This window comes from Cyrtonyx montezumae, unplaced genomic scaffold (genome assembly GCF_038088225.1).
Source record: "Cyrtonyx montezumae isolate F1298 unplaced genomic scaffold, pur_monq_1.0 scaffold_1, whole genome shotgun sequence".
Lineage (NCBI taxonomy): Eukaryota > Metazoa > Chordata > Aves > Galliformes > Odontophoridae > Cyrtonyx > Cyrtonyx montezumae.
Genome location: NW_027071825.1, coordinates 2,599,497 through 2,626,714, shown reverse-complemented (window position 1 = coordinate 2,626,714; position 27,218 = coordinate 2,599,497). Strand labels below are relative to the sequence as shown.

At 41.5% G+C, this 27,218-nt stretch overlaps 1 protein-coding gene across 13 annotated transcripts in view; it reads left to right on the top strand.

The window, feature by feature from the left end:
• Window positions 1–27,218, top strand: part of NFIA (nuclear factor I A) — a 232,024-nt gene that overhangs the window by 170,988 nt on the left and 33,818 nt on the right. For 3 of the 13 annotated variants that reach the window (XM_065737911.1, XM_065737895.1, XM_065737949.1), the window contains exons 7-10: window positions 3,919–4,005; window positions 5,045–5,083; window positions 13,241–13,369; window positions 25,228–25,406. In XM_065737911.1, the coding sequence (XP_065593983.1) occupies window positions 3,919–4,005; window positions 5,045–5,083; window positions 13,241–13,369; window positions 25,228–25,406 (434 nt within the window). The remainder of the gene's footprint in view (window positions 1–3,918; window positions 4,006–5,044; window positions 5,084–13,240; window positions 13,370–25,227; window positions 25,407–27,218) is intronic. The other 10 variants (XM_065737984.1, XM_065737966.1, XM_065737993.1 and 7 more) reach the window with 7 other exon arrangements.

The following is a 27,218-nucleotide window of genomic DNA, read 5'->3' as shown; positions in this document are numbered from 1 at the left end:
CAAATCCACAGCCAAATGAGAACTTGTAGGTAGTAAATAAATGTTTGCCCTCTGTTAAAAAATGATCATCGAGAAACCCAGTACTTTGTGGGGGACAAAGAGGGCAAAGCAGCCTTACAAACAGCGTTTCTCCCATGTCATAAGAACTATTGTGCCCGTTCTGTACTTTTACAGATTTTTTCTCCTTAACGTTAAGTGGAAAACCCTGAACAAAAACTGGCACTTAATTCAGAGTAAACAGTGGCAGCAACTGAATAGAAACCCAATGTTGAATATACAACCACCCCAGGAAAGAGGGAATCCATTCCTTTCTCATCTCTTCCAGTTGTTGCCTTCTTAAGTGCATTATTCATAAAATCAACCATTTATAAATGCACAGAAACATTATTTTTTATATCGATGGTGTCACTTTAAAAAAAAATAATGGTTCAGAATCGATCTGCTGGCCTCTTGGGGAAATGCTGTAATGTTTTTGGCTGTCTCCTACTTTCTGCTGCCAGCAAAAAGTACCATCTGGCTTGTTTAGGGCCCTTTTCCATATCAGGTGCTTCCAAAATTCTCCCCAACCAGAGGATTGTTTCATTGGGTTGCTCTGCCTGCTGAGGCATGTGTCCTGGGCTGGGAATCCTACTGCTTCTGTTCCCTGCCATCTTGCTGACGGTGGTGTGTGTATGTTTGGGCACGGATCTCGCTGCCTCTCTCCCGAGGACATTTGCATCATTGTCAGCTGCACATATTAAATTGATATGCAGGGCTCAGAAACACGTATCCCATCTTTTGTCCCTTTGTTTGGGCAATTGTTGTGGTTTTAATTCTTCTTTGACACCTGGAACATTACAAAGCTGCTGATAATCTGTTGGCTACTAAGGGGAATGTCATTGATAGAAGGATAATGTGTGTCAGACTTATCTCCAGATAATTGCAGACACACCCCAAACCCTTGCATCTCAGGGAACAAATAGCCTAAGTCTGCTATTATTTTGGGAGCACGTGGGGCAGTTGAGAGCGGTGTCATCCTTGTATGGGATTTAAGGCCAGTGTTAGGTAACCCCACATCGCTGTACTGAGTTAGACCTAACGGAGGTCAGTTTGGGTGCTTCCATTTTGTGGCAGCATGAAGTACTGTACCAAAACAGGGGTGATGTTTTTGGCTCCTCCAGGAGTGGGGCTGCCCATGTGCCTTCTGCGTGCGCATGGAGCATCACGGTGGGAGCCTGGCCATTCAACCTGGGGTCATTTGATGGTGACACCTCCTTCTTGAAGGAAGAAGAATCAAAGGATTCCTTGTTTTTCATATTTTCCATCTTACTTAGATACAGGAATCTGTATCCCCTCAGAGGATTCGGGAGTAGATGGGAAGTATTGTCATGGCTAAGCAAAGACTCTTGATGTGATCCTATAGAAAGAAGGAGCATGTTTGAAACAGATCCTGCCCTGAGCTGTCTTGTCCTATTTCTAAAATGATCTGTGCCATACGCTGCTGACTTTTCCTGTCCATCCATTAAAAAGTGAATTATGAAGAGTGCTGAGACAAACAGATAGTAGTTTAACCTTGTTAGTAAAAATCAGGTAGCTGATATATATTGCGAGGATGTTACCTCACAGCCCTTCTTTTCAATACAGAGTTATGAAATTACCTTGTTACTGTATAAACCGCCTTCGCTGTGTACATTCTTCCAGAGGTTATTGTTCTCTGTGTGTTGGCACAGTAGTGTGACTGTGAGGAGTCAGTTCACGGTGCGGTGAATTCCAAACACTTGGGAGATGGCCTTATCTGTTTTTTCAGCAAAGGAATGAAACATTTTTGTTTCTTTCCTCCTAAGGCATTAAAAGTTTCAAAGGACGTGCTGATACGTAAAGGAAATAATAACTAAAGGCTGGATGGGAAGCAGTGCATCCGAGTACTTTGTTTGCTAGTTCCACCCCCCGAAATCCTGACGTTTAAAGCACAAGTTAATGTTTTAAATTAAATAAAGCCATTTTGTGAAGCAGTGAGATACTTGAAGTATATCGCACGTTATTCATTTATTTTTGTGTGAGTGCAATAAAATTTTTACAAGCTGTAATCTTGTTCTTTTAATAGAGAGAAAAGTATGTGGAATATGTTGCTTAGAGTATTAGATAAGCTACAGTGTGTTAATCAAATATTTTTGTGATATGAGGGCAGTTGAGAAAACAGTACAATTTTTGCTAATGGCACTGGTAAGTAAACGGATCTATCATTACATTGTCATGAAAAGTGACATTGAGCAGAAACACCCTGCCAATCCCTAGAAGATAAGTATTTAATGTAATTAGACAGACACTGTCTCCTTTGTTGAATGTAGCATTAATCACCCAGAGAAGTCCAACTCTATATGAAATGGCTTTTTTCTGATATGTCTTTGTATTAGAAAGCTACTTGCATGGTTTTGTCACGATGATACATTTGAAGAAATGACTCCTGTTCGGTTTTCCTCATGACCTATCTCGCTGTTCTGTGTTCTGTGATGTGTATTTGTTTTATTTAGCCACGTTACGTTCTATAGCCACGGCTTGCTTCTAAGTCCAGAAAACTGCACACGTTTGGAGCTGAACCTCCTTGAAACAGCTAATGCAGTCCACTTGTGCAATCTGAGAGAAACACGGATAGTTCCCATTCTGTTCTGCAGTTCCTCACGCGTGGTGTTAGCGTGGGTTCGTTGTTACAGCATAAGCAAAATGTTTTTGCCTCCAATGCTGTTCATAGTATCACGCACACGTACACGCACACACACAGAAAAAAAACTTCTTTCTATGAAATCTCATTGTTAAATTGATGAAAAATGTTGCCCCCTTCCAGAATTCATTGGCACTACATTTTTCTCTCCTCTGTTGCTTGTCATTTGTGCTGTGAAACGCTGTCTGGTGATGAGCTGGTATCCACTTGAATCGGTGCACAGCTGTATGTTCCCACCTCCTCAGTGGTGCAGAGGGCTTTGAAGGGGAAGAAAAGGGTTCAGTCAAAGATGACAGCAGACTTCACCAAGTAACAGGTGGAGGTCAAGTCGGTTTATTTGTTGGGATGAACAGAGAGCAGAGATGAAAAATCTTCGCCATAATAAGGTTTAGGAAGAAAATGCTGACTAGTCTGAGCTTTGATTCCAGCTGACAGATCCTTTTCTAGTGTTCATTACTTGATTTCACAGTTCAGGCAATTTTAAGAGGCTTAGAATTATATTTCTGCTCTCCTCCATAAAACTTTTCGATCACTTTCTAATTTTTGCTTTAAGGAAAGTTATAGGGACTCCCTAATAGGTCAGGCGTGCCGTTAGAGTCTTGCCAAGTCAACATGACATCAAAAATGAAAGGGAAAGCCTTTCTTCGGCTCCCTAATTTTACTGATTTCTTTTATAAACTAAGTATAAATTGACACGTAGGTACTAATTTGATCAGAAAATGAAAACTTCAGAAACTCCCCTGAGAAGTGGGTAGTGAAATAAGCCTGATGCTTAGGAAGTCACCTTTCCTGTGCGGGCACACGGGGTTTTGCAAGCCGTGGTAATGCCACGAAGGAGGCTGTGCCATCCCGGTGAGCCGTGCTCCATCCCGAAAGGCGGTCACAGCAAGAGCCCAGCAATCAGAGCAGAACGTCCTGACGCTGCATGCAGTGCTGGGACTGTGCTGACCTGTCGGCATCGTTGCGTATCAATGCAGCGCCACAAAGGGATTTCAGAGGGCTGAGCTGAAGCGTGCGAGGCTCTCCCAGCTCAGCCCCCTGCCCCTTCCCTCTGCTGGCAGCCGGGAGGGGAAGGCAGGCTGTTCTCCCTTCCCACCCCGTCTCTTCCACCCACCACCCGTTTCCTACCTGCTGAAGTTAGCAGCACAGGAGTACCTTTAGCCATTTGCTAAAATCCTCCCCCTCAGACTTTCTATTACTTCTGCATTCATTCTTTGCAGGAAGAGGAAACTCACTGGTCAAACCCTTGGACACCAGAATAGTTGCATGCAGTTTCCCAGGGAGCCAGATAGCTCTAAAGCTTCCCAGTGAGTGACAGTTTCTCTCTTCTATTCTTCTGAAACATGTGTTTTACACATATACTGGAAAATGTTAATATCAGTTTACAGCCAAATTCTTGTTTTTAAAAAAAAATTAAAAAAAAAAATCTCCCAAAGTATGTACACTTAGAGCACCTCAGCACACATGCCACTTTTTTACATAGGAAAAAGTGTTGGATGCTCTTATACACATAACATCATTGGGCTCGAAAGCTGTTAGCTCATTTAGAGTTAGTGGCGAGAGCACTGGACTTGCCAGCCCCAAACTGTGAAACCTCTCCTGTGTGACTGGTAGAAATCTCATGGGGGTAGGAATCCAAAAAGGGGAGGCGGGGGGGTGTAAATCTGTGCATTTGAATTTGAGTATTCACTACCATGGTATCAACTTTGTCTTAGAAGTCCTTGAATCACAAATGGTTGGAGGCTGGGAGAGAGTTTTGGAGAATTATCACTGTATGCTTTCCCTGGTCTCTTCCTCTTTCCGTGGCATCCATTAATTACCGCTGTCAGAGAGAGGACAGCGGGCTAGGTGGATCCCTGTAATCTGATTTGGCATGGCTATTTTTCTGTGTTCCTAAGCTCATGAGATCAAGTTATGTAGGATTATTTCATAATGCCAGAGCAGCAGTTTCTGAGGTTCAACAAAGCTATCTAGCAAAGTGTCTATTAAAGAAAAATCCTGTCCCATACTGTAGCTTTCTTGGTCCAGTGAAGCAGCATCCTCGTGCACGCAAATCTTCTAAAGTTACTTCTGATAGCTCCCTCTGTCCCTTCATTTTTGTAAAGCTAAAGTGCCATTTTCCTTTTTACAGCTTAATTGAGCCTAAATGCACCCATTTTCTTCAATGTGCTATTTCGGTAATGTTACTATTTGCTCATAAGTTTTCCCTTAAGCAAACGGAAAGCTTCCCCTTTATCACTTCACTGGGCCAAGATTTCACACAGTATCCTGCTTGCTACGAAATATGATAGTGTTCTCTCTCACCTTGTTTCTTTTTTCTTCTTTTACTTTCTTTTATAAAATTAGGATATCTAAGAAACCCCGAACACCGTGGAGCACTACATGGTGGGTGTGCCTATTCAAACAATGCCAATGCTCTTGTTCTGGGTGCTCAGACATTGGGGTGGTTGGGGGGTGTACCAGCTGTCCCTCTTGTTTGGGTTCTCTGGTGGAAGAGAGCACTTTGCCAGAGCCACAGCCCCGGAGGGAGCCCGGCCATGTTACCTCTGCCCTTCCCATGCCTGTTTCCATTAACTTGTAGGGACCTTTTCCCTGCGAGCCCTCTGCCTCTCTGTCAGATGTGTTTTCAGCTGCTCGGTGGATGTAGAGGTGTTGGGCAGAACTCGTGGGCAGCTCCTCTGGAAATGAAGCCAAAGCCGCCTTGCTGTGCCCTTGCCTTCCCGGCCATAGGAACATTTCATTTTTTTCCAGGGGGATCCCTGTTCCTCCCAGAATCCCAAAGCCATTGAGAATGCAGAACAATGAGGCTGATTGCACCTATCTGATATCACCCGTGTGAGAACTGATGTGTTGGAAAGCTGTTGAGTTTGTGCTGAGCGGGAGCTGCCGAAGCTTGCTGGGGAGTTACTGGTGGCAGCCCCGCAGTGCCATTGCAGGAGGCACACACCAGCCTACCACCAGCTACGGGTACCTGCCAGAGAAAGCACAGCAGCTCTACATCAGCTCCAAACGAGTTCTTGTGTTATGGAGGAATGAGATGACTGTTCAGCCATGTGTCTGTCGAATCTGGGCAGTCGTATCATAAAGCCACTGCATAGCAATGCATAACAGTTCCACGAGTACACTCTTGACCTGTCAAATTATAAATCCATTTCAGCTTGGTATGACACATGAATTCAGTTTGCAACTCTTTCGTTCTTTGAAATAACATGTAGACTCTTCACATCAAATTGTGTAGAGATCAGGTGACTTTGCAGTGCATGTTAAATTATCTGAGTTATTTTCAATCCTGTCCGCAGCCCTTTTATTAATTAAAACATATGTTCAATGGCTGTGTATACCGATTAAGTTCAAAGCCGATATTAGCACCAAACTTAGTCTTGTCATCATAAAAGCCATTTCAAAACATTACCATGCAGTAACCAAGGTCACAAGTGTAAAAAATCTGCATATCTACCCACCTGCATCTCATGCCTTGGGCTTTTAGTAGCCATCGTGGTTATATATAGCCTGGATAGCCGATGATCTTTTGATGGCACATGAACACCGAGCGAAGGATTTTTGAGGGGAAAAAAAAATTTGACTCGATCCTCTTCAGTTACTAAAATTCCCTTTAGCATCACTTGCAACTTAGAATCCATATGCATCTCAGGAAGATATAGTTAAAACATAAATCTATTCTGGGTCTTTTACTTGCAAAAATATCATACCTCAGCTATAATCATATGCAAAGACTTTTTAGAGGGCTTTGTAAATGCCATCCAAATTTACGATGGAATTTTTTTGCCTAACAGCTATAGATGTTCCATCCCCAAAGCACCCACATAAAGGTATATTCTCCTATGGATGGCTGCAGTATGTCCCCGCTGCTATGTCTAATCTGCCAAGTACGCTGAAGAAGTCTCAAATGGTGTTTGAAATGAAACAAATGGAATCATGAATTTTAAATGACATCATGAAGTTTAAAGACATCATTAGAAAACAGTTGTTACTCTTATTAAAATATGTATTTACAAAATGGAGAATGGAACGGAAACGTAACAGCAATTAGAGGGAGAAGCGAGCTGCTGCCTTGCTGTTTATTACACTCCTTACTGAAGTTTTCAAATTTAAAATTCCAATGAAATTCTGTTTTTGGGGAGTTGGTCAAATGTTTGATATCAGTTTATTAGGCATTGAATGAGTCCCTTGGACAACAAGGCAGGGACGGAGGCTCACTTACAGCCCTGAAAACAAAGCGGACGATGCTGTAAACACAGATACGGGCAGATCAGATCATACGCTCTATGGGAACACTGCACCAAAATACTTAAGGTAGATTTTGATGGGGTAGAGGTTTAAAATAATAAGGAATGTAGCATCATGCAGCTTAACGTTCTGTAGACAAGATTTGTCACTGGTAAAACTGATACTTCTCCTTTGTAAATGGAGGAGTACTCATTTACAAAGTAGAAATATCACCCTTCTTTATCCTAAGTGGCATCAAAATCCTGATTCTAACTTGAATGATCATTTTTGGCTAAAAATTGCTGAGGAATCCAAAAGCATTTAAAGCTTAAAGCCATTGAATCCATTTAATGCGCCTTTGGCACCTCTCTCTCTTAGTCCTTTTTGAACATTCTGGTCCTCATTTTAATCAATCTCTTTTTATTAAGTTCTTTGGCTCATTTACTTGTACGTGCATTTGCTTTATTTTATTTGGAACATTTCTTTTGTAGCGCCTTGAAAAAGAGTTGTGACATTTCTTTTGGATAGCTTCTTAAGTATCTGGCAGTCACCTATGATACGATGTTGATGGGTATGGATAGATTAGCTCTGTTTTCCTGATATCTGTCAGATGTCGAGTTCTGAGGAAACCGGTTGTGTGTGTTGCTGATGCATATGCAGTAGTTTGATAAGTGGATAGATGGGGGCTTTCATTTTACTTCTGTACAATCATTGTTCATTAAGCTGGGTTTTGCTTTGTGAAGTGAGGTGCTCACTGGCAGGTAGTTAATCAGTGATCACGGTAACTCTGAATGTGACCAGAGGAGCAAGCGCACATTTAAAACATAGAAACTAAAGGGCACTTTATTAGAATGAGTGAATTTCCATCAGCACTGTATTTTTCACATACTGGAGCAACTAATACAGTTAACTGATGGATGGCAGCTAGTGTGATCGTAGCTCAGCTGAAGACAAATAAAGCTCGCTCAGCAATAAGTAGAACAGATTTGCTATGACTGACAGTGGCACAGCCATCCAAAGTTCAAGAGACTTGAAATTGAGACTTCCCTAGGAAAAACAGCAGCCAATCAGCATTTCTGTTGATGCTAATTTCAGATATAGATGGAATAATTTTCATGTAAGGATGAAAATTCCTTGGGAAATGTTTCCCTCTTATCAGCTTTATCTTCAACAGCCAACTTGTCTTTATGCATCTTCTCTTCGTTCTGCATGTTGTTGAGTTCATGGTTCACCTGGTGATATCTGAGCTTCTGTGGTTCCTTTTCACAGTGTCCCTTGAGAACGTAGATCCAAGTCACATTTCATTCATAGTTTTTGTTGTTTCTGAATCTCCATCGCGAGTCTAGTGGCAGAGAACTGCTGGGAGTATTGGGGTAATTATCCAACAGTCGTCTTTGGAGGTGGATATTAGCTGGTCTACCAATGGGACCGACTTGATATGGAGTTATTGTTTAAGATGTGTATGGTCAGAATAATGTTAGTAATTAACTAGTGAAATTGGATGAACATATAAGTACAGATAGAGCTATAGATTTGTAGATGAGGGGTATTTTTCTCTTATACTGTTATGACTACATTTACTTCATCAAAGTTAATCATCATTTCAGTACCTCCGTTAGTAAAGTGTATAGCTAAAAGGGAAGTAAGTTAATAGATATTTATTTGCTCTGGGAAGGATTGGTGCATTCAATTCTCACACATCATTTTCCGATCCATTTAAATATATATCAGTCTCATACATGAAAATTTGAAGATCTTTAGCTGTACTCAAGGAAGACTCTTATGTGGTACGTTTCTAGTACTGGCAGACATAAGGAGATAGAGGACTTAAACACACCACAATGCTCCCGTGCCCCTTAGAAGATGAGGAACATGGAGTATTCCTGGGCACTCACTGATTAAACTTGGGCTGGAGGTTTGCGAAGTGCAGAGTTTTGGAAAGTCTTACAGCGGGACTTCAACATCCATGCAATGGCTCCAGTAACCAGAGTCTCTCAAGGACGAGGATCCCATTTATGCTTGCATTGTGCATTGAGCAAAAGGGTGTGATGCATGATGTGGAATGAACAAAATAACTTGTGTGTTTAGGGAAATGCCAAATTAATGAAAATTCAGAAAGCTCTAATGTTGAAAAGGCACTCAAATTCCTTGATAGAAATATAATGCTGCTAACAGTTTCAAGATTATTGTTGTCTGAATTTTCTGCTTATTGTGTACAGCAATTAAAATTCTTTTCAACTGAAAAACCAATGTCAAATTAATATTTCCTTGTGGAAAAAAATACGAAAGTATACATCTTGTTCCATTTAGCACCATCAAGGTCTTTGATCTGGTTCCCTCTGTCCGTTGAAAAAAACTGATTCCTGTTAATGGGAGCAGGCTCAGACCATATATGTTTGGCATATATGTACTTACACAATTGCATGATTTCAGTGAGTTAAGGAAACACACCCACTCAGACTTCCATCTGTGTTTCGTGCCACAAATCCCTTTATTTTCTTTTTTTTTTTTAATTTAGCAATTAACTTTTCCACTTATTCTGCCATAAGATGAAAACAGAGTAATTCTGATTTTCGACTCTTGTACTCTAAACAACATTCAGAGGAGAGTCAGACCTGGGTCATGAAATAGCCTTACCCCCAAATGCCAGGTGTGACTGTGATTTGGACAGCAGTCCTGTGTGCGGACCAGTAAGGAACCCTTGAAAACCCTACCTGAGTCACCCAGCCATTGTGCCCTGGCTGTTCTTGTTTATTCCTTGCTCAGAGCAGATGGATAGAAAGAGGCAGGGAATGGGGAGGATCCTTGGCTCCATTCCCTATTCACCGGCCAGCACAGCTGAGATGGGCTGGGGATAGAGTAATTTGTTGCTGCCCTGCACCAGGGAGGAAGCAGAGGAGAGCTGGGCCTCTGAGGTGTCCTTAAAGGTTGGCACCACCATGGGAAGTGCTGAAACCCAGTCTTCCATGCTGTGGTCCCCAGTTTTCGTCAGCTCACAGGAACAGTGCTGAAGAAAGCGGTGCAAGGCAGCAGCATCCTCCCTGGGCTCTGCCCTTGGTAGCTCCAGCTTTAACTTTTTAATTTCCTGCATCCCTGAGCAACACAGGAGGGGAAGCTGAGGGCTGGGGACCACTAAACGTGTTAAAACTCATTAGGTATGAAACAGAAGACCTTTTAAACTAGCCAAGAGTCTCATACATGGGTGCCAAAAATTAAACACCTAATTCTATCTTTAGTCATTTAGTTCCTGCCTTGCAGTTGTTAATATACAACATGCCATCTCATAGGTGGCCTGATTTCCATAGGCACCGGGCACCTACAAAGCTAACTGAAGTGTTGAGATTGCTTACCTAAGAGCGGGAGCTGGAGAATCAGATTTAAATTTTTCTGGGTGATTAAACCCGAGTTCGCTCGCTTTCCCTCTCAGCTCCTGAAAGGAGCTTCTATAGAATGACCAGCGTTGTAACATATGGCTCGGTGAGGGGGGAAACAAGAAAATGAGTATTAGAAATGGATGGACTAAAGAATACGCAGGATATATCAGGCACATTAACCAAACATATGGTGCTAAATGAGATATTTTTTTAAAAATTGCAAAAAAAAATTGACATTCCTGGCAGTCTCAAGGATAATGTGACATGGCTGTGATAAATTTAGAAGAATGGGACATATTTTGGCTTGTTCTTGGAAACCTTTCTCTTGCATGCCGACTGTATTTCTTCTTTTATTAACCCATTCAAAGAATGTTTGAATTTTGCTGCTAGAGCACCATGCTAGCGCAACATAAAATGTGAATGATGCTAATTGCTTTGCACTGCCTAACTTTCTGTCATACCCTCCCCTCTTAAAGGACAAAACATGCTTTGGAAATGAGCTGGCAAGCTCAACTTATTCTTTCTCTTGGTCAATATTAAGTGATGTAATTAAGCTCCTGTTTGCATATTCTTCTGAACTAGGAAGCAGCCATTTTTTTCTTGAAATCTGATGGATATGATCACTCACAATAAAATGTGTCATTACAAACCTCAAACAAAATAAAAACATGATAGAGTTGGCCTGTTCCAAAGCAACACATTTCAGAATATCCTGAAATAAAAAAAAAAAAAAAAAAGCAACAGTAATAATGATGGCAGTCAGAATGATGATAACAAGCAAATGTAATAAAAGTAGGAACCAATAATCGGGACTTCAGTTCGTATGTCCACTCAGTTTCACAAAACCTCTATTTTCCTATGACAGCAGCTGTCTCAACCCTACCAAAGTCCTCCCTGGATGAACACGGCCCCGCTCAGCGCTGCCATACTTCAAGTTCATCCACCACCTTTGTTATGGTGCTTCAAGTTTCAGTGTTGGGATGCAATCACATAAATGTGTTGCAGCTTCTAGCCACATCTCCCTGCCCCTTCCCCAGACCACGGTTCAGATGCAGGCAGGTTTTCAGTGCAGCAGCCCAGCTCCTCCGCCACCAGGAGCACAAATATTGCCTCTGCCCATTGATTTTGTGCTTAGGGCTGAGCTGACACCATTCACTGTTTCCCTCCCCAGTTCCTCCATCGTAAGGACATCAGGGACAACATCACACAACATTTCTTTTGAGTGTCCTTGTCCTGGATGTGCATGCTCACAGAAAGAGCAGCCACAAAGTTAAATCCTGACATGGAAAATGTCCAGTCCTCGATTGGAAAATGTCACTGAAGAAAGCTTAGCTCAGCCTCCTTTTCTCACTTACCCCAAACAGAACCAACTCGCTTGCTTTTGTCCCTCCCCCAAAATCTTTTAGAGCAATATGAAATGAACCAACCTGACATTTTTCTTATGTCTGTCCATTTCAAGCTATTATTTTTAAAAGATTATATATGTAACTTCTCTTGCTGTGAGGAAACAACCCTCGCAACAGCAAAACCTCGGAGCAAACAGTTTCAAGACAGAAAGCAGTAATTACAGCTCTGGAGCTCTAACCACTCCCTTACTATTTAACTTGCTGAAATATAAACTGCAAAACCTCACTGCAACCATTAAGACCCCAGCAGAGCAGTGTATAAAGAACAAGAAGGCTCCTGCTTATTGCGATCAACATCTCAGGGACTATAAAGCTAGTGTTATTAAATATAAAGTTAATGATACTGTCCAGAGATAATATTGTTCAGACAATTCTTCCATTTTTAACAATTAGATTCCAGAAAATACAGAGTAGATTGAATGGCTTTGCTGCTGGAAGTTCAACTTCCACGTTATCTTAGTTTTTGCTTTCTAACCTGAAACGCCACCAGTTCTGCAGCTTGGTTTTGCTGTGTCCTTATGGATATGCAAATTGTGAAGTACTGTATGTATTGGAAATTATCTATTTTCAGAGTACATGCAGATAATCAGAATATCCATATGCCTCTACGTCTATAAAAATAAAGTTAATAATATGGACACACATACGTCTTCACTATATGCTGCAACATTCTTTTATCTAAGCATAAGTCACACTTTAAAAAATAAAAAGCTCTGATTTGAGAGCCTGTGCATTCATTCCATTAATTTCTTTGGCACCACATGGGTACCACCAAAAGGGACACAAGATTGGTAGCATATCAGCAGAATTTGATCTCAGGGAATACAACAAAACGTTCAGAGCAGCACTGCACCATCTCTGCCTGTCCGTGGGAGAGGTTTCACCCTTTGGCAGCTTAACTCTACCTTTCATTGGAAGTCTTTGATACAGTTCAAGGGCATAATAACAACTGAAATAATTCCGCTGTGGCTTCTAATATCAAGACACAAATACCATTCACCCTTTAAAAATTTTTGAAAGCAGAAGGGAACCACATAAATATATTACTTCCAAATAACTTTGAAGTCAATGGAGTAAGGAAGGGCAGGGTTTAGACTCAGAAAACTTCATTCTCGAGTTGTGCCTTGAGTCTTGCAGCACATTTAAAAGATCCATTTGCAATAATCTACTGAACCAGTAAGTGAAAGACAGAACTCATAAAAAGCCTGTAAAAATCCAAATGTTCCAGCTATTACAGATTTCTAAAAATAAAGCAGAGTAGGTTTCAGTGGCAATAATAAGCTGCATCTTATCCATATTTCAGATTTAAAAGAAAAATATGGCTGCCTTCTAGTACTCATTGCTCACAGCAAACCATGGCCACTTCTGCCTCAAAAGAGCCCATAAATAAAAGTGAGCTTTCAGCTTGCTGTTGTATTCAATTTCGTTTGTCCTTTAAGTTTATCTAGCTGCTTCTGCACCCACTTTCACAATGCATAGGCTGTCGTTCCATGACCTAGCATTATTAAATTGCACTTATCAATCATTCTTGCCAGGAATGCCATCGCCAACTGCATTAAAGAAGTCAGAGAAGTCTGGTTTCAGCAGTCCCTCGCCTTCGCAGACCTCCTCCCTTGGAACGGCTTTCACACAGCACCATCGACCTGTCATTACAGGACCCAGAGGTGAGGCTTAACCCAAGAGCCCCCAGGCAGCTTAAAGTTAGCCACAGCACCCAGCGTCCCAGTGCTTTGTCATGGAAAGTCATCGCCACGTGTGACCCACTCAGTGCCAGGCTGTGCTTCCAAAGCTCCAGAACCTGGAGGTTGTCGTTGTCGAGGTCCGTGTTTGGTTTTGTAAGGCTGAGACGTTCGGTACGACTCCTCATGACATTTCAGTGGTTGCAAAGGTGGAAATGCAAGTTTTCATTTGAAGAGGGTGGGGAAGAGGACAGAATATATTAGGTAGAGTGTCTTCTGCTTGTGTCAGTGCATAACCACTCGAGACAGGGACTCATCAATCACTTCTGAACCATGCCTGTCTTCCAACACTCTTGCTTTGTTGCTGCAAGTCATTCAGTGCTTGTGTTGTTGGTATCAGTGTTCTGAAGAACTGACTTGTTAGCGGACTGCTGTGAAGTTGGTTCCTGCAATGCTTTGGCTGGTTTTCTTCAGAGTCCTCTTCCATCTGGATTTTCAAGTAACAGGAATGTCCTCTGGGTCTAGATGTGCTTATACATTTTTGTTAGAAAGGTGCACTTGCATTAACTTAGAAAACGAAATGCAATACTCGGTTCGCATTTGAAAAGGAAGACATTTGGGCATAGTGACGTACAAAAATGGATGTCTTCTTACAAACCTCTTTGGAAGACATAAAAATAGATGTGAATGGCTGTGGCATGTTTCTTTCTGATATGGAATTTTGTCTCATTTAGAGAAGATTAAGGAATTGGTTGAATGGTGAAGCATAAGAAGACGCATTAGCAATTCCTGCTAGAAATTGTTTTGAAATGTCAGCTTGGCATAAGCGTGGCTTTACTGAGGACAGCGTGAACCACAAGTAGCTTCTTTGCGCAGTGCCAGGTGATGTGGTGTGAAGTAGGAGCGTTGCACTAAGTTGAAGTGAGGTCAGAATTGCACCTCATTGTTTTTTGGACTTTGCTAAATCTTACTTAATGTAGTTTGATTTATTGTGGTTAATCCCATAAAAATTAATTGCCTTGAGAGAGCCACACCTAGACCCTCAGAAGGTATTTAGGCATCCAAGATCTATGGAGATTTCCCATGGAATTTGGATCTGAGCTATCTGGCAAATGTATCGTCTTTTAAAAGCCTTGATAATTGGTGATATAAGTATGAATAATATGAATGTTCCATTAACATTATATTCAGTGCACATCAGCTGACACTGAATTCCTCTCTTTCAGAAGTTCAGCCTTTTAGATTTGAATTGTCGATTGATTAGTTAATAGGTCCTTTCTGTATTTAGCTATGTTTTACCTCACTCATTTTTCAGATCATTAAGTGCCTTTGTCTGCTCCTATTTAGACCCTCTCTATTTTGGATTTTTTGTGTGGTTTGGGGAGGAAACGTGTCACTAGTGAGGTCTTGTTTTAGTCTCATCCACAGTCTGTTTTCATAAGACGTTCTGTGCACCTGGGGATACCAATCAGCTATGTGAGAAGAACTTTCATGGCTGACATAATTTCCATGAGCAGTGATTCTTTTTGACAAATTTGGATTGTTTGGAAGGAGAAAAGTAGTTTGTTTCTATGGAGCAAAGTAACATATTTTCTAATGATCATGCTTCCCAGTAGGTTAAGCAATAGTGTTCTGCAACATCAGTTTGGAGTGTCTTCTTCTGTTTTGTACTCATTCAAAATCATAAAGGCTTTCAGGAAAGGGCCCTCTGAATCTGACCATGAATTCTTTCGGTGTCATCTTCCTTGAAAAATCTTGTTCCAGACCTCATTCTTTGTTCTTTGCTGGATGTGTCTCTTCAGTATTCTTCCACAGCACACTGGCTGTGTTTATTTCACTTCTACCACAGTCATTCTCTTAGTAAAAGGGTAATATGTTGAGATGGATTATTTTCTGCAAATCCAGCTTTGTTCTTTATCCCATTTCCTTCAGTGTACTTTAGGACAGTAAGCAGAACAGAGAAGCTTTTCAGGTATCGAAAGTGGCAACATAAGGAGCATAATACAATCATATAAGAGGATATCATCTTTGAGCGATTCGTATCCACCATTAGTTATTGAAACTTGTAGATTTTACAGTAAAGATAGGAAATACGTAGTACACATATGTTGCTTCCTCTTTAGCTATATATGCATTATGTAAATGGTTGATGACAGGTCATTCTGCGTGGTCTTCAGGAAGATAAAAGCTGGATTTAATCCTCATTCTGCAGAGATTCTCCACATGTCTGAGAAAGGGAAGTCATGAATAAGTAGGTCGCCATCAGAGTAAGCTCCTCAGCCAACTGAATGGTTACGAGAAGGTTCAATCTTCTGATGTTCGTCTGTGCAAGTTTATCACTTGAATGTGTATATGAGATGCATTTGTAAAGCGTGATCAAATTAGATGGCAGAGAAGAAGCTGTAGACTATTCCTGGCAGGTGTTGTCATTGACAACCAGCGATTCGTAACTTCTCAGGAATATTCCTGAGTCTTTTAGGTGCTTCCAAGCATTCCTTAGAACACAGTGCACATCTTAACACTGGGGATGTCCCAGGATACTGGAGTGCCCTTCCCAGTGATCCGCACAATGAGCCACTTTGGGAACTAAACTTGGAGGAGGAATAGGTCATTAAGAGGATTTCTTCACTGTAAAATGCTCCATTCAACGAACCAGCTGGGAAACCTCTCTTCTCATGAAATTGTCTGCACTGCTCTGTGTTGTGGAAGGCTGTACACTAGTTTCCTATCTGCATTGGTGCTGCTGCCAGTACTCAGCCCAGCTGGGCAGTAGCCAGCAGCGAGGATCTGAGCTGGCTGACCATAGGACCAGATGTGCAGTGAGTGCTGGCGCATGGATGCCAGTGCTTCAGTGACTCCTCAGTAGTTCCAACAGATGGTGGTAAGATCCAACTTTCTTTGGTGCTAAGCTAGCAAAGTGATTCATGGAGCCTCACTTGATGATGGCAGTTTTTTGGGCATGACTCTCTGAATGCACCATATGTCTTCTCTGGACCGGCATGGTTAGGATTCAGTGCCTGGCAGATGGTAAATTGATCACCTATAGGGTGGCTTTAGCACTGCTATCAGTTTTAGAATGTATTTCAAAGCCTTGAAAATTCGAGCAGATAGATCTCTTTCTCCTACGCAGTGTACTTCTGATACCTTCAAGATAGATGATCTGGTGGCTGGTGTTTCTCACCACAGTACTCCAGTTCTGCAAAGCCATCATCTACTGCTGGCCCCGCGCAGAGTTTTCCAGCATCAGCCCCAGTCTGCTTGTACTCTTTACCAGACAGTGAAGTATTTAAATACTTTGGGTGGCAGCAGTATTTACAAAAGTGATTTTAGGTTTCCGTGCATTGCTACTTACACTCTAGTGACTTCGTATTTGGAGCTGGCTGAAACATTAAATTAACCACGATCTTGTAAACCTGGGATATACAGCAGCCTGTGCTCTGGAGCATTCATGCATTTCCACAGAATATGACAACATAGATACTGCAAGCCAAAAAGCAAGGCAGAAAAGGCAAAGAAATAAAAAAATAAGAGTGAGATGGTATGTTAGGGAGATAAATGAAGGAGAAACACAGATACAAGACAAGAAATTCAGCACAAAGGGAAAAACCCAAGTAATTAGTTGTATGAGCATAAAGAGAAGAAGGGATGAAAGTCAGCTAGCAGAGTGGTTCCCTTTAGAGTAATCTCCTCCATAATAAGCATAACCACTGAGATTTTTATCAGGATGAGGTCTACCAAGGAAATTTGGCAGGATGATGCTCTCTGTTAGTGCTTAAGTGGCAGAAACTTGTCAGAAATCTGGGAAGACATTGTGCCCTTCTTTGTCCAAATTCTCTCTATCAGTAGCTGTTAGCTGTCCTTGTCAGGCAACTTCACCTGTACCTAGATGATAACGTCTGATAATTCCAAAACTATACAGTGTGAAAGGACATTTTATAATATACTACTGTATATATAACATTGCATATTATTTGAGGCTGCCCTCGAAGCTGCCAGACTGTAATAACCTTCTACTTTCCTTTGCATTTGGACAAAAACAAAGCAGTAGAAGTCCATTCTGATACGGACACCTCAGATCAAAGGATGTTAGCATAAGATGACCATAAGAGTATGGTAGCCATGGCACAAGGGTAGGAATGTAAGTGGCAGTCGAGTAGAAACCCCAAATAGTATCCCCCTGACCAAGAGCTCAGCTACCCCAACCCCACTGCAAAGTCATGCTCTAGGTTAGGGTCAGGATACAGGGAGGGCTCACCTGGCTTTAGCTGAGCACGTGGGTGAAGATTTTGATTCTCTCCGTTCCCTCACTTTGAAACAAGAGCAGTCTGAAAGAAAAGCGGTTTCCTAACAGATGGCCTCAAGGTCAGGGCTTTGTAATTACTGGATGCCCTAGCCAATCTCCCATCCACTGCCATATCCCAGGCAGGGGAGGACCGGGAGGAAGGCTTGCAAATGGTTAAAGCTTCAGCTAAACAAAAGTCAGGAACCGTGTAATTAAAACTCTACCTTTGTTGTATTGTAAAGAGTTAGCCTGTGACATAGGAAATATTTAAAGGAGCAGGCTGTTCAGCTAATTTGTGTGCGAGTGAACTGCTTAGACAGTCCTATCCTAAATTAACTGTAAGGCCACCCACTGAGATTGCTTCATAAAGGGCCATGATTGCTCAGCTTCGTTTTGTATAACCGTTCAATAATTACTAGATAAATGCATAACTAAAAGCTCTATTACACTAATAATTTGTACTGAGATAGATGTGTGGGACACCATGCTGGGTTAATTTGTCATCCCTGCAGCAAACTTCTAAAGAGGGCTCTTTTGCAGAGGAATTGTGTTAATATGTTGCTCCAGTGAGGACATGTTAGAGCAACAAGATGACTTGGTCGCTTAATCTCCTAAAGAGGCAAATAGCCTGGAGGGTAAGTGCCAGAAAGAAGAATGGGGGGTGATTAACACAGTGGACCCAGATTTAAACGCATCCTGACAAAAGCAGCTGATCTAACTGAGCAAAAGAATGAGGAGAAGGAAAAAAGAAAAGGGCAGTGTTAAAAATACTAACAGGATTTCATGCATCCCTAAAAAATAATATAAAATAAAGTGCTTCAGGACCAAAGTATGTTACTCAGTTTTTTACCAATCCAGCATTCAGATTCTTTGCCCTCTTTGATGTATCTGTGAAGTTAAACTACATGCTTGAAACAGCGCAGTGGACTGTAATATTTTTATCTCTGCTTTATGCTAAATTCTTTTAGCTTCAGACACACACAAAAAGCACATTATTGCTTTAAATATGGAACCCATGTTTAAGCATGAGAGCTCTGGATTTTCAACCTCCTCTATTGACAGAACCATAAATCATGTTAAAGTTAAGTGAATTACTGTAGCGTGGAACTATAGCTTTAACAATGTTTATGTAGTATCAGCTTACCATCTACAGAATGAAAGGGGGGAAAAAAACACTGATATTAGAAATGGGAATGTGGAGTCCTATTAACTTAACAGCAATATATCACTCCAAAGTCACAGATTCCATTACCATGCCCTTTTTAGTATCAAAGCAGAATTATATCATCACACACATAAAGGTTGTGGTTTTTAAGAGAATTTACATTTCTATTGTAAACTTATCAACTGCATTTCATTATAAGAAAGACATGATGTATTCTCCTAGCTGTAGTTTTTATCTCATGTAGGTGAATGCCTCATATGAGTTAAAACCAATAATAATATGCAAAAGTTGCCAGTATTTGATGTGAAATAGAAATTCCAAAAATAGGTTAAATAATTTTTTTCACTTCTACCCTTTATCTTGGGAGGGAGGAGTGCTTTCGATAGGTACAGTCTTTATTCTTCTACCCATGTGATCAGTTTTTAGCATTATGATCTCCCCAAAGTAAGAGAACGTTGACATGTTTTAAAAGAATCTGCTCAGAATAGCGAAGTTAAGTGGCCCCCTGCCTGTGCCAGAATCTGAACCCAGCACTCAGTTCAGCTCTACAGGTTTTCAGAAGCAGCTGGTACACCAGTAAGCCCTGTGCCCAAACACAGCTTTGAGCATGCCCCCTTTTTGCTAGGAACTCGTGGGCAGAATGTCCTTCTGCCTCCCACTTGCTGCTGCAAAATCTCTAATTTCCTGAACAAAAGGTCCAGGTGCCTTTCACAATTTGGTCTTCAGAGCAGCAAAAAGGGGCAGATAGGCAGCCTGACTGGATCTGTTTTTTCAGCAGCACTTTTAGCCGCCCACCTGCACTTGACTTCAGGAGCTGAGAGATGAGCATTCTGCAGTTCAGTCCTTCTTCTTGACGTCCATGGGCGGGAACAGATCTTCCATCCATCACATTTAGGGTATTTGTATTCTCTCACATCAGTCAGCTACTTCCATTACAGTTGGAATATTTCAGCTATGTCTGCGTTCCTCTTGCCACATTGCAGGACTGTCGCAGTGCCTATGTTCTTCACCTTTCTCAGTTCCCCTCTCAGGGCTGCTCCTGCTCTGCTCAATCCTACCCCCAGCAGTGCCGTATTGAAGTAAAGGCAAGTCCTTGCTACACTGGATTCAAGATTGCTCTGCGTTTATCACCCTAAGGTCTATTCCTAAGGGGCAGTGAGAAAAAAAAAGGGGACTTTCAGAAAGCTTTGAAAGAGTTGCAGGGACTCAGCTCCCATTGAAACTGAAAAGCAGGTAATGAATTCTCTTAGGACCTCTGCAAGTCCCAGACCAAGTTTCTTAATTATTTTTTTTCTTGTTTGGGTAATTGCTTTCATCACAAAAATCTCTGGACTTGAAGGTATTGTTTTAGGCTTCTATTCTTCACTTCTTGTATTATATTATACACAGAAGTCTTAAGTTCCTTTCAACAAATTTGGATTATTGCCAGATCTCCTTATTAAAAAGTCACTCTTCATATTTCCAATAAACACAGCTGTTTCGTGGTGTTTGGAAGCATTTCACATCAGCCAGCATGGTGGCTTAGCCAATTAGTCCTCTAATATGGTCAATTTTGAGAATAAGTACCTTTGGGGTACAAAGGGTGGGATGCATCTTGCATAATTCGAACTGGCACTTGCATCACTTAAATACTAGCAGAAGGCTTGCAGCATTCAGGGAGTTAAAGCAACCTAGGAGCCTGAAGTGGAAATATCTAGCTGAACAAACTGTTCTATCACATTTCCAGGGAAATGACTTAAAAAAAAAAAAAACTTTCTTAATCGTAATGAAGCCAATTATAACGGCCTCAAAAACAAGCTGATAGAAGTGATCCTGTTTCATTATGATTATAATGTTACTATTTCTAGAAAGGTTGATCAATGTTTAATGAGCTGTTAGTAAACTTCACCATCACTTTATGCAGGAGGTATCTCATCATTGCTCCCTAGCAAAGCTGGTGCACTGAAGGGTCAGTGGGTTTGCAGCCCCAAGCCACTAGTTCCTTGAACAGGTGAGGAGTGCGGGGTCTTTTCCCAGCTGGGGCAAGAGCAACACAAGATGACCTCTTTATTGACTTCAGATGAGTTTATGAAGAAAGAAGCTTGATCCTAATCATCTGGAGGTGAAGGGGCTTGGCAGGGCTTCTTGGAAGAGGAGGTGGGAGGTGGATGGATCAGTATGTTTTTCCCATATGTTAGGCTGTGCTGGTGGAGAAATCTGAGCGCTGCAGGTGTGACCACAGAGTCCCTTTGCCACATCAGCCAGTGCTCATGGGAGAAAATCCCATGGGATTTTAGTAGGACTGCTCGAGGGAAAGGTCCTGAGAAACCCTCTTACTTCTACGCAGCACAGAGCTACAAACTCATAAAGTGCTCAGAAATTCAGTATAGCATGCAACAGCTGTACTGCGTAATTACTTGGCCCAATAGCAGTAGTTTTAAAGTACTGGTATATCTGTTGCAGGCCACCATACATTATCATCTCATTTGCAATAAAAAGTCGGGGATGTTTCAAGTGAGCTTCAACGGAATTAGAATCATGTGTGCATTGAAATATTTATGCTTGCCTTGAGATGGAAGGAGAATTCCTGCCGCCAACCCCTCCCCACCCAAATAACAGATTTAATAACACCAGGCAGTCCAACTCCTGCATACCTGCAGTAGGTAGAAGTGAAGCTCCGATCTGGAGTACACTTATTTTCATAGGTGGTAGGACTTATATTTTATGTCATTTAGTGAGGTCAGTAATAAAATATAAATGTCACAAGCTGAAAGACGCCAAGAGAAATATGGTTTGGCAGCATGGAGCTGCTTAGGGATACATAAATAATAAGTCAATAAGTAAATAAATAATAGACAAAGATCTGTTTTATCTTCCATTTGAAGATCTCAAAGAATTTACAGTCACTGATTGAGACTTGTAATAGCCCATCAGAAGCATGTAAGTAGCTATAGCCCCTTCCTGTGTGCAGAAAAACCCACATCACAGTGATGTGCATGGTTTGCAGAGGGAGTGACTTTATCATTTTTGTCAAGCATTTCTGTAAATTGTGATGAAATGACCTTTAGGAAGAGTAGAGGAAATAACAACCAATCAATGGAGGTGATTAAAAATGTTTGTGAGGATCCATGCGCTTGGAAACAAAGTTGTGTTAGGCCCCCAGCTCCTGTTGGAAAGGGTGGTTTTGCACACCACAGTGAGTGCTCACAACCACCCCACAGAGCAGTTGTCTGTGCGTGAGCTGCAGTTCTCAGCCTTCAGCACTGAATTCCTTCTCTCCGCTTTAAGTCAGGCACACTTCTGTCACTGATCCATTTAATGTCAGTAGATTCTTCCTCTTAACAAGCAGCCTTTCCTACTGCTGCTTGAGAAACTGGGGATTTCCCAGTCAGAGACTGCAAAACAAAACCTTTTGGAGTTCCTTATTCCATCATGTCTTATGTCAATCCATCAACGCTGAGAAAATGAATCCTAGATCTGGCCCAGACAGAGGACTGATGCCTGTTTGGTCCTGTTTCCTTCCCCCAGCCTTTCCTAGGACCAGCAGGAAGCTCTTGAAGGCCATGCTGCAGAGCTGGCCAAGACTAAGGAGACTTTCTCCTTCTTGCATCATTAATGCCAATCTCTTCTGCATTCCTTTTGCTTCTCTCTGTCTTCAGGAAGACCATTGACAAATGCTTTCCACTTTGTTCTCTACGCTGACATCCTGCAGAGGTCAAAGGCAGCAAAGACCTACTGCTTCCATGTCTATGAATATTTCCACTTCCTAAATTATTGTGTGCAGAACCAAACCTTGGAAAAATTTAACACAGCATGGTCTGAGAATTTCCACTTGTTCCCTGGGTACAATTTTTTTCTCCTTCTTGCTGGACTAAAGCAGCATTCCTATCTCCTTTTCAAGAAGGGAACACATTTGTTCCCAGATGTGCGGAAACATAGGCCAGTTATGCAACAGTTTCATATAGCATGGGCAGACCGGGTGCTAAGATGTTTTTTTGTTTTTTTTTTTAAGAAATGTTAAAAAACATCACAAGATATTTGTTGCTTAATTGGATGTTTTCCATGCAAACCTTCACTTCTCACATTTCTCTTCATCCTTCATCTTTCCTTTGGCATAGTAGAAAGGGGGGAGATACGAAAGGAGATACGAAGGTAGAGAAGGAAAAATTGTTTTACACCAAAGGCAGAAATGTATGCTGACAAAAAATTTGTTGTAGTCATCAAAATGCTTCCCACCAGCTTCTGCTGAACAAATATTCGTGGCAAAATATTTTGACAAGCTCCAAAATGAATGTTGCTGCCGGGAGGAGGTGACGATGCATTCATACCTGTGAAGCGGGTATGACATAAGTGCCATTAAAGCAGCTACACCTCGGGGTGGGTGTCGGGGAGATCGGTGGAACTGAGGGGCTGCAGGGACTGCTGGCCTGGTCTGAGCAGGTTCTGTTCCCTCCTCTTGGTTCTTGCTGTCTGGGACAGTGAGCTCGGATGGTGGGCACCCGCATTTTCTGAGGCGGATCCCACGTTGCTTTTAGTCTAAAGAGCATACTTAAGAGGAGCTTTTAGGAGCTTTGAGGATTTGGGTTCTTTTTTTCCGAAGAGTTGTTAAATATACTACAACAAAACTGGAAAATAAAGCCTGTTAGTCCTGAAGTAAGAAATAACTGACTGTGCTTGTAAAACACACAAACAAGAAGAGAGAGCAAAGCACAGCAGTGCAGACAGGTTGAGCAGGCTAGGCACCCAGGCATTGGCCTTGGCCATGGGATAGCTGTGAGCATTCCCCAGCTTTGTGTCCATCCCATGTCAGCACACAGGCATGAGTACAGCTATTTTTCGTGGGTGTCAGGGCAACTTTTCTTGCTAGGGAGAAAGGAGGGCATGGTAGTGCTGCCCAGACAATCGTTAATGAATGTTCGTGGGGTAATGCGGTGCGATTCCTTGCTGCTGTTTCTGAGGATGTGTTCTATACACATCTTCAGGCTCTGGTTTTGCTAATGGTTTAGTAAGCTAAAAACATAATTATAGTAAAGTGTCGTGTTATTCAACTGGTGATGATCAAGACTAAGAAGCAGATTTCAGTTTGTATACGACTGAAGCTTTTTCATGACATTCATCGTGCAACAGTCGTTTGCTTGTCTATATTTGATTGGTTAACTTTCCTGCATCTCTGTAATTCTTCCAAAAATGCCAAAGGCTTTTGGTTTTTCCCCTTGTGTATTTAACTTAGTAGAAAGCCAGCACGCAAGTTTCTGTAGGACATTGCTGCCTTGCTCAGCCTTTATCTCACCGGGTGTGTGCAGTGAACAAGTGCAGTAAATGCACGTGGACAGCCCTGAAGGACTACCAGGACAGCACGCAAGGGAGCACAGGGATGCAGTGATCACTGCAGGGTGAGAAATAAACTGTGATTTACAGAGGAGCTTGTGCTCAGCCCCGTCATTCGGCCATTGTAAAGAAAGAGCAAATTCCCATTTTAGAAAATTCCCCTTTTAGAGGGGAAAGGGAGAAGTCTCAGCACTGTGAAGGCAGCGTTGCTGCCCCGTGGTGACAGCGAGCAGTGGCAAGCACTGTTGACTTATGAGGGTCTAGCCCAGTCTGTCTCAAGGGACGAGGGTGCCACATGAGGTAGGAGAGCGTAAGTCTGTCTTCAGCAGCACTTGCAGCTCTGCTGGAATTGGCCAAGGTAAAATTTGTCATTGCCAATGGGCTTGTGTGCATTACACTCTACACCTTCACTCCAGCACATTTTCCAGCTCTCTTTTTCACGGCCGACTCGTTGGCCTATAAATTCACCAAATTAAAGCTCATCTGTGAGTGCAGGCTGGAGGCTTGTGGAAGATTCGAGCCTAACATTATTCAGGAGTAATGTAAATGTAATTTTCAAAATGATCTTGCCACTTTGTGCATGTTCATTAGATGAAAACAGATTACTTAAAATAAATGTTCCTAAACCGAGATGGGAAAAAAAAAGCAACAAGAAGCGTTAGCGCATCTTTGAATTACCAGCCATTTACAGTACAATGCCAAATGGATTCCTATGTGCAAATCCAAGTTACATGAAATGCCAATTAAATCAACCCTAATTTCCCAAATACATTTTTTATTGCTTGATTGATTGGGGCTGCTCTTAAAGTGATGAATAGTTTTCACGTTCACAAAGGGCTGCTGATTTCTTTCTCCACGTCCACTAAAAACACAGAAAATCCTTTAAAACGTCTGGCTCCGTCTGCTTCCCGGGTCTAGATGGAGCGAGCGTAGGACACAATGTGGTCTAATATATTAATTGTGAAGATCAGATGTGTAAGCAGTACGGTACCGTTTTTTAAAAAGGCTAAAAAAAGCTACAGTAGATTTGAATTGTTTTCTTTTCCAAAGGCAAAACTCTCTATAACTTCTTTGTTTTCTTTCCTATAGCAAGTCCACATGCAACACCATCGACTCTTCATTTTCCAACATCACCCATTATCCAACAGCCTGGGCCATACTTCTCACACCCAGCAATCCGCTATCATCCTCAGGAGACTCTGAAAGAGTTTGTCCAACTTGTCTGCCCCGACGCTGGTCAGCAGGCTGGACAGGTGGGGTTCCTAAATGTAAGGAAGCCGTTTTTATTTCTTCAGAAGTGTTTGTCCTATGTAAAATTAACCGTGGGCTTACGGGATTATTTTTTTAACAGCATGTTGCTCACAGGAGCACACCTCGAGCAATGGTTGGAACAGAAAATAAATGCATAAATGCTGCTGTGGCAAAAAATATTAAAAAAAAAAAAAACAACAACAAAACCCTCTTGACCACACTGCAGTGAAATCAACATAAAGTGTCAGAGGAGGCAGTGACCCAGTGGCCTTCTGGGTCCCCCCACAAATGGCTGAGCTGCATGCACTGTAACCCCAGTGGAACGAGGGTTAACAAAATACAAAGGCAGAATAATTTTTATTAATTATTTCTGAAGTTCAGGGGAGAGCAGCGGGGGTGGGGAGGGGGAAGGAGCAGGAAAAGGGAGGGTGAGAAACAGATGTTTCAGATCAGCTAAGTTCATTAAAAAAAAAAAGTACTGCCTTATAGCACTTTAGATCAAGTTGACCAGTACTTGAACTCAAGATGTTAAAAGTACAGTTTATTATGGTTTGTTATTTCTGTAAGCAGTTATCTTTTCCCCTTATCTCTATGAAAAATTAAGCGGAGTTCCAAAGCTTCAAGTAACCATTTTCATTTTTTTAATCAAATAAAGTGAATCATCTTTCTATTATTGAAATAACATTCCGGTCAAACACAGAATTTATAAATTTTATGTAAATAGTATCTAAAATAATGCTCTGAATATTTCATGAAGTGTAATGCCTGTAACTTTTTCCAGCCAATGAAGTAATAACTGGCAAAATTACTGTTTCTTTCTTATGTACATAGGATTGAAAGCGTTAATGAGAATTAGTTTAATTATTAGCATCTAATTTATTACACTTATTTAATAAGCTATATTGTCCTCGGTGCTTTCCTCTCCCTAGCAGAAAAACTGACTCTACTTATTCCAGCCAGGACTGGCTTTGAATAATGTCTGCAATATGTTAGCAGATACATTTATGTCTAGACAACAAATCAATATAGTGCTTTTCTTTTTCCTTGAGTATTCATTTGCTTAATTTATCCCAAACCATTCAGCATTATGAACTGTTAGCATGCACACGATGAACATACAGCGGGGGTCTTCTTGGCAAAAAAAAGGGACCTAATTGTGAGACAAGATAGTGTTTGAGAGATGTCACTAATATATTAGTTTATTAATGGCACTGGATGTTGGAAAAATAAATATCCCTGAAGGATTGCTTCTTACTGCAAACACTGGGAACTGCAGTCTTTGAAGTCAGTAGGAGTGCTGCTAAGTAAAATGTGGATGAATTGGAGTTTTATTTATGCCCTAAACCATTTTTGCTCTAGCACGGGTGTGATTTGCACCTACACGACTTTAAGGCTTTCTGTCAGTGCCAAAGCAGGTGAAATGAAAATGAGGTCCCAAGTGTTTGCCAGGATGAGTGTTTTGTCCCCAGTAATTCAGGCTAATGGAAACCCTAACAGGAATTAAAATATTATTTTATTTAGCAGTACTTAGAATATGGATCTCTATTTAAAGCTGAGCTTTTACCATCGACGGAAAAGCGAATGCTCAGTGCCAGAAGAACTGTGTTGAGATCAATTTGTAGAGTGCCGTCGAAAGTGATCTCATTTTTGTCACTAAAATGGAACACCTGATTCACGGGCTGTCCTACTTTCTCATTATGATGGCATTTGGCACCTCTCCGTGTTATGGTTTTCAAGTGTCCAGGCTGTATTAAAACGTAAATGCCACAGCTTGGAAGGGGGAAGGCTGGCATTGTTTTTCCAAGCCTGCTTCTTGGTTTTGCGATGCT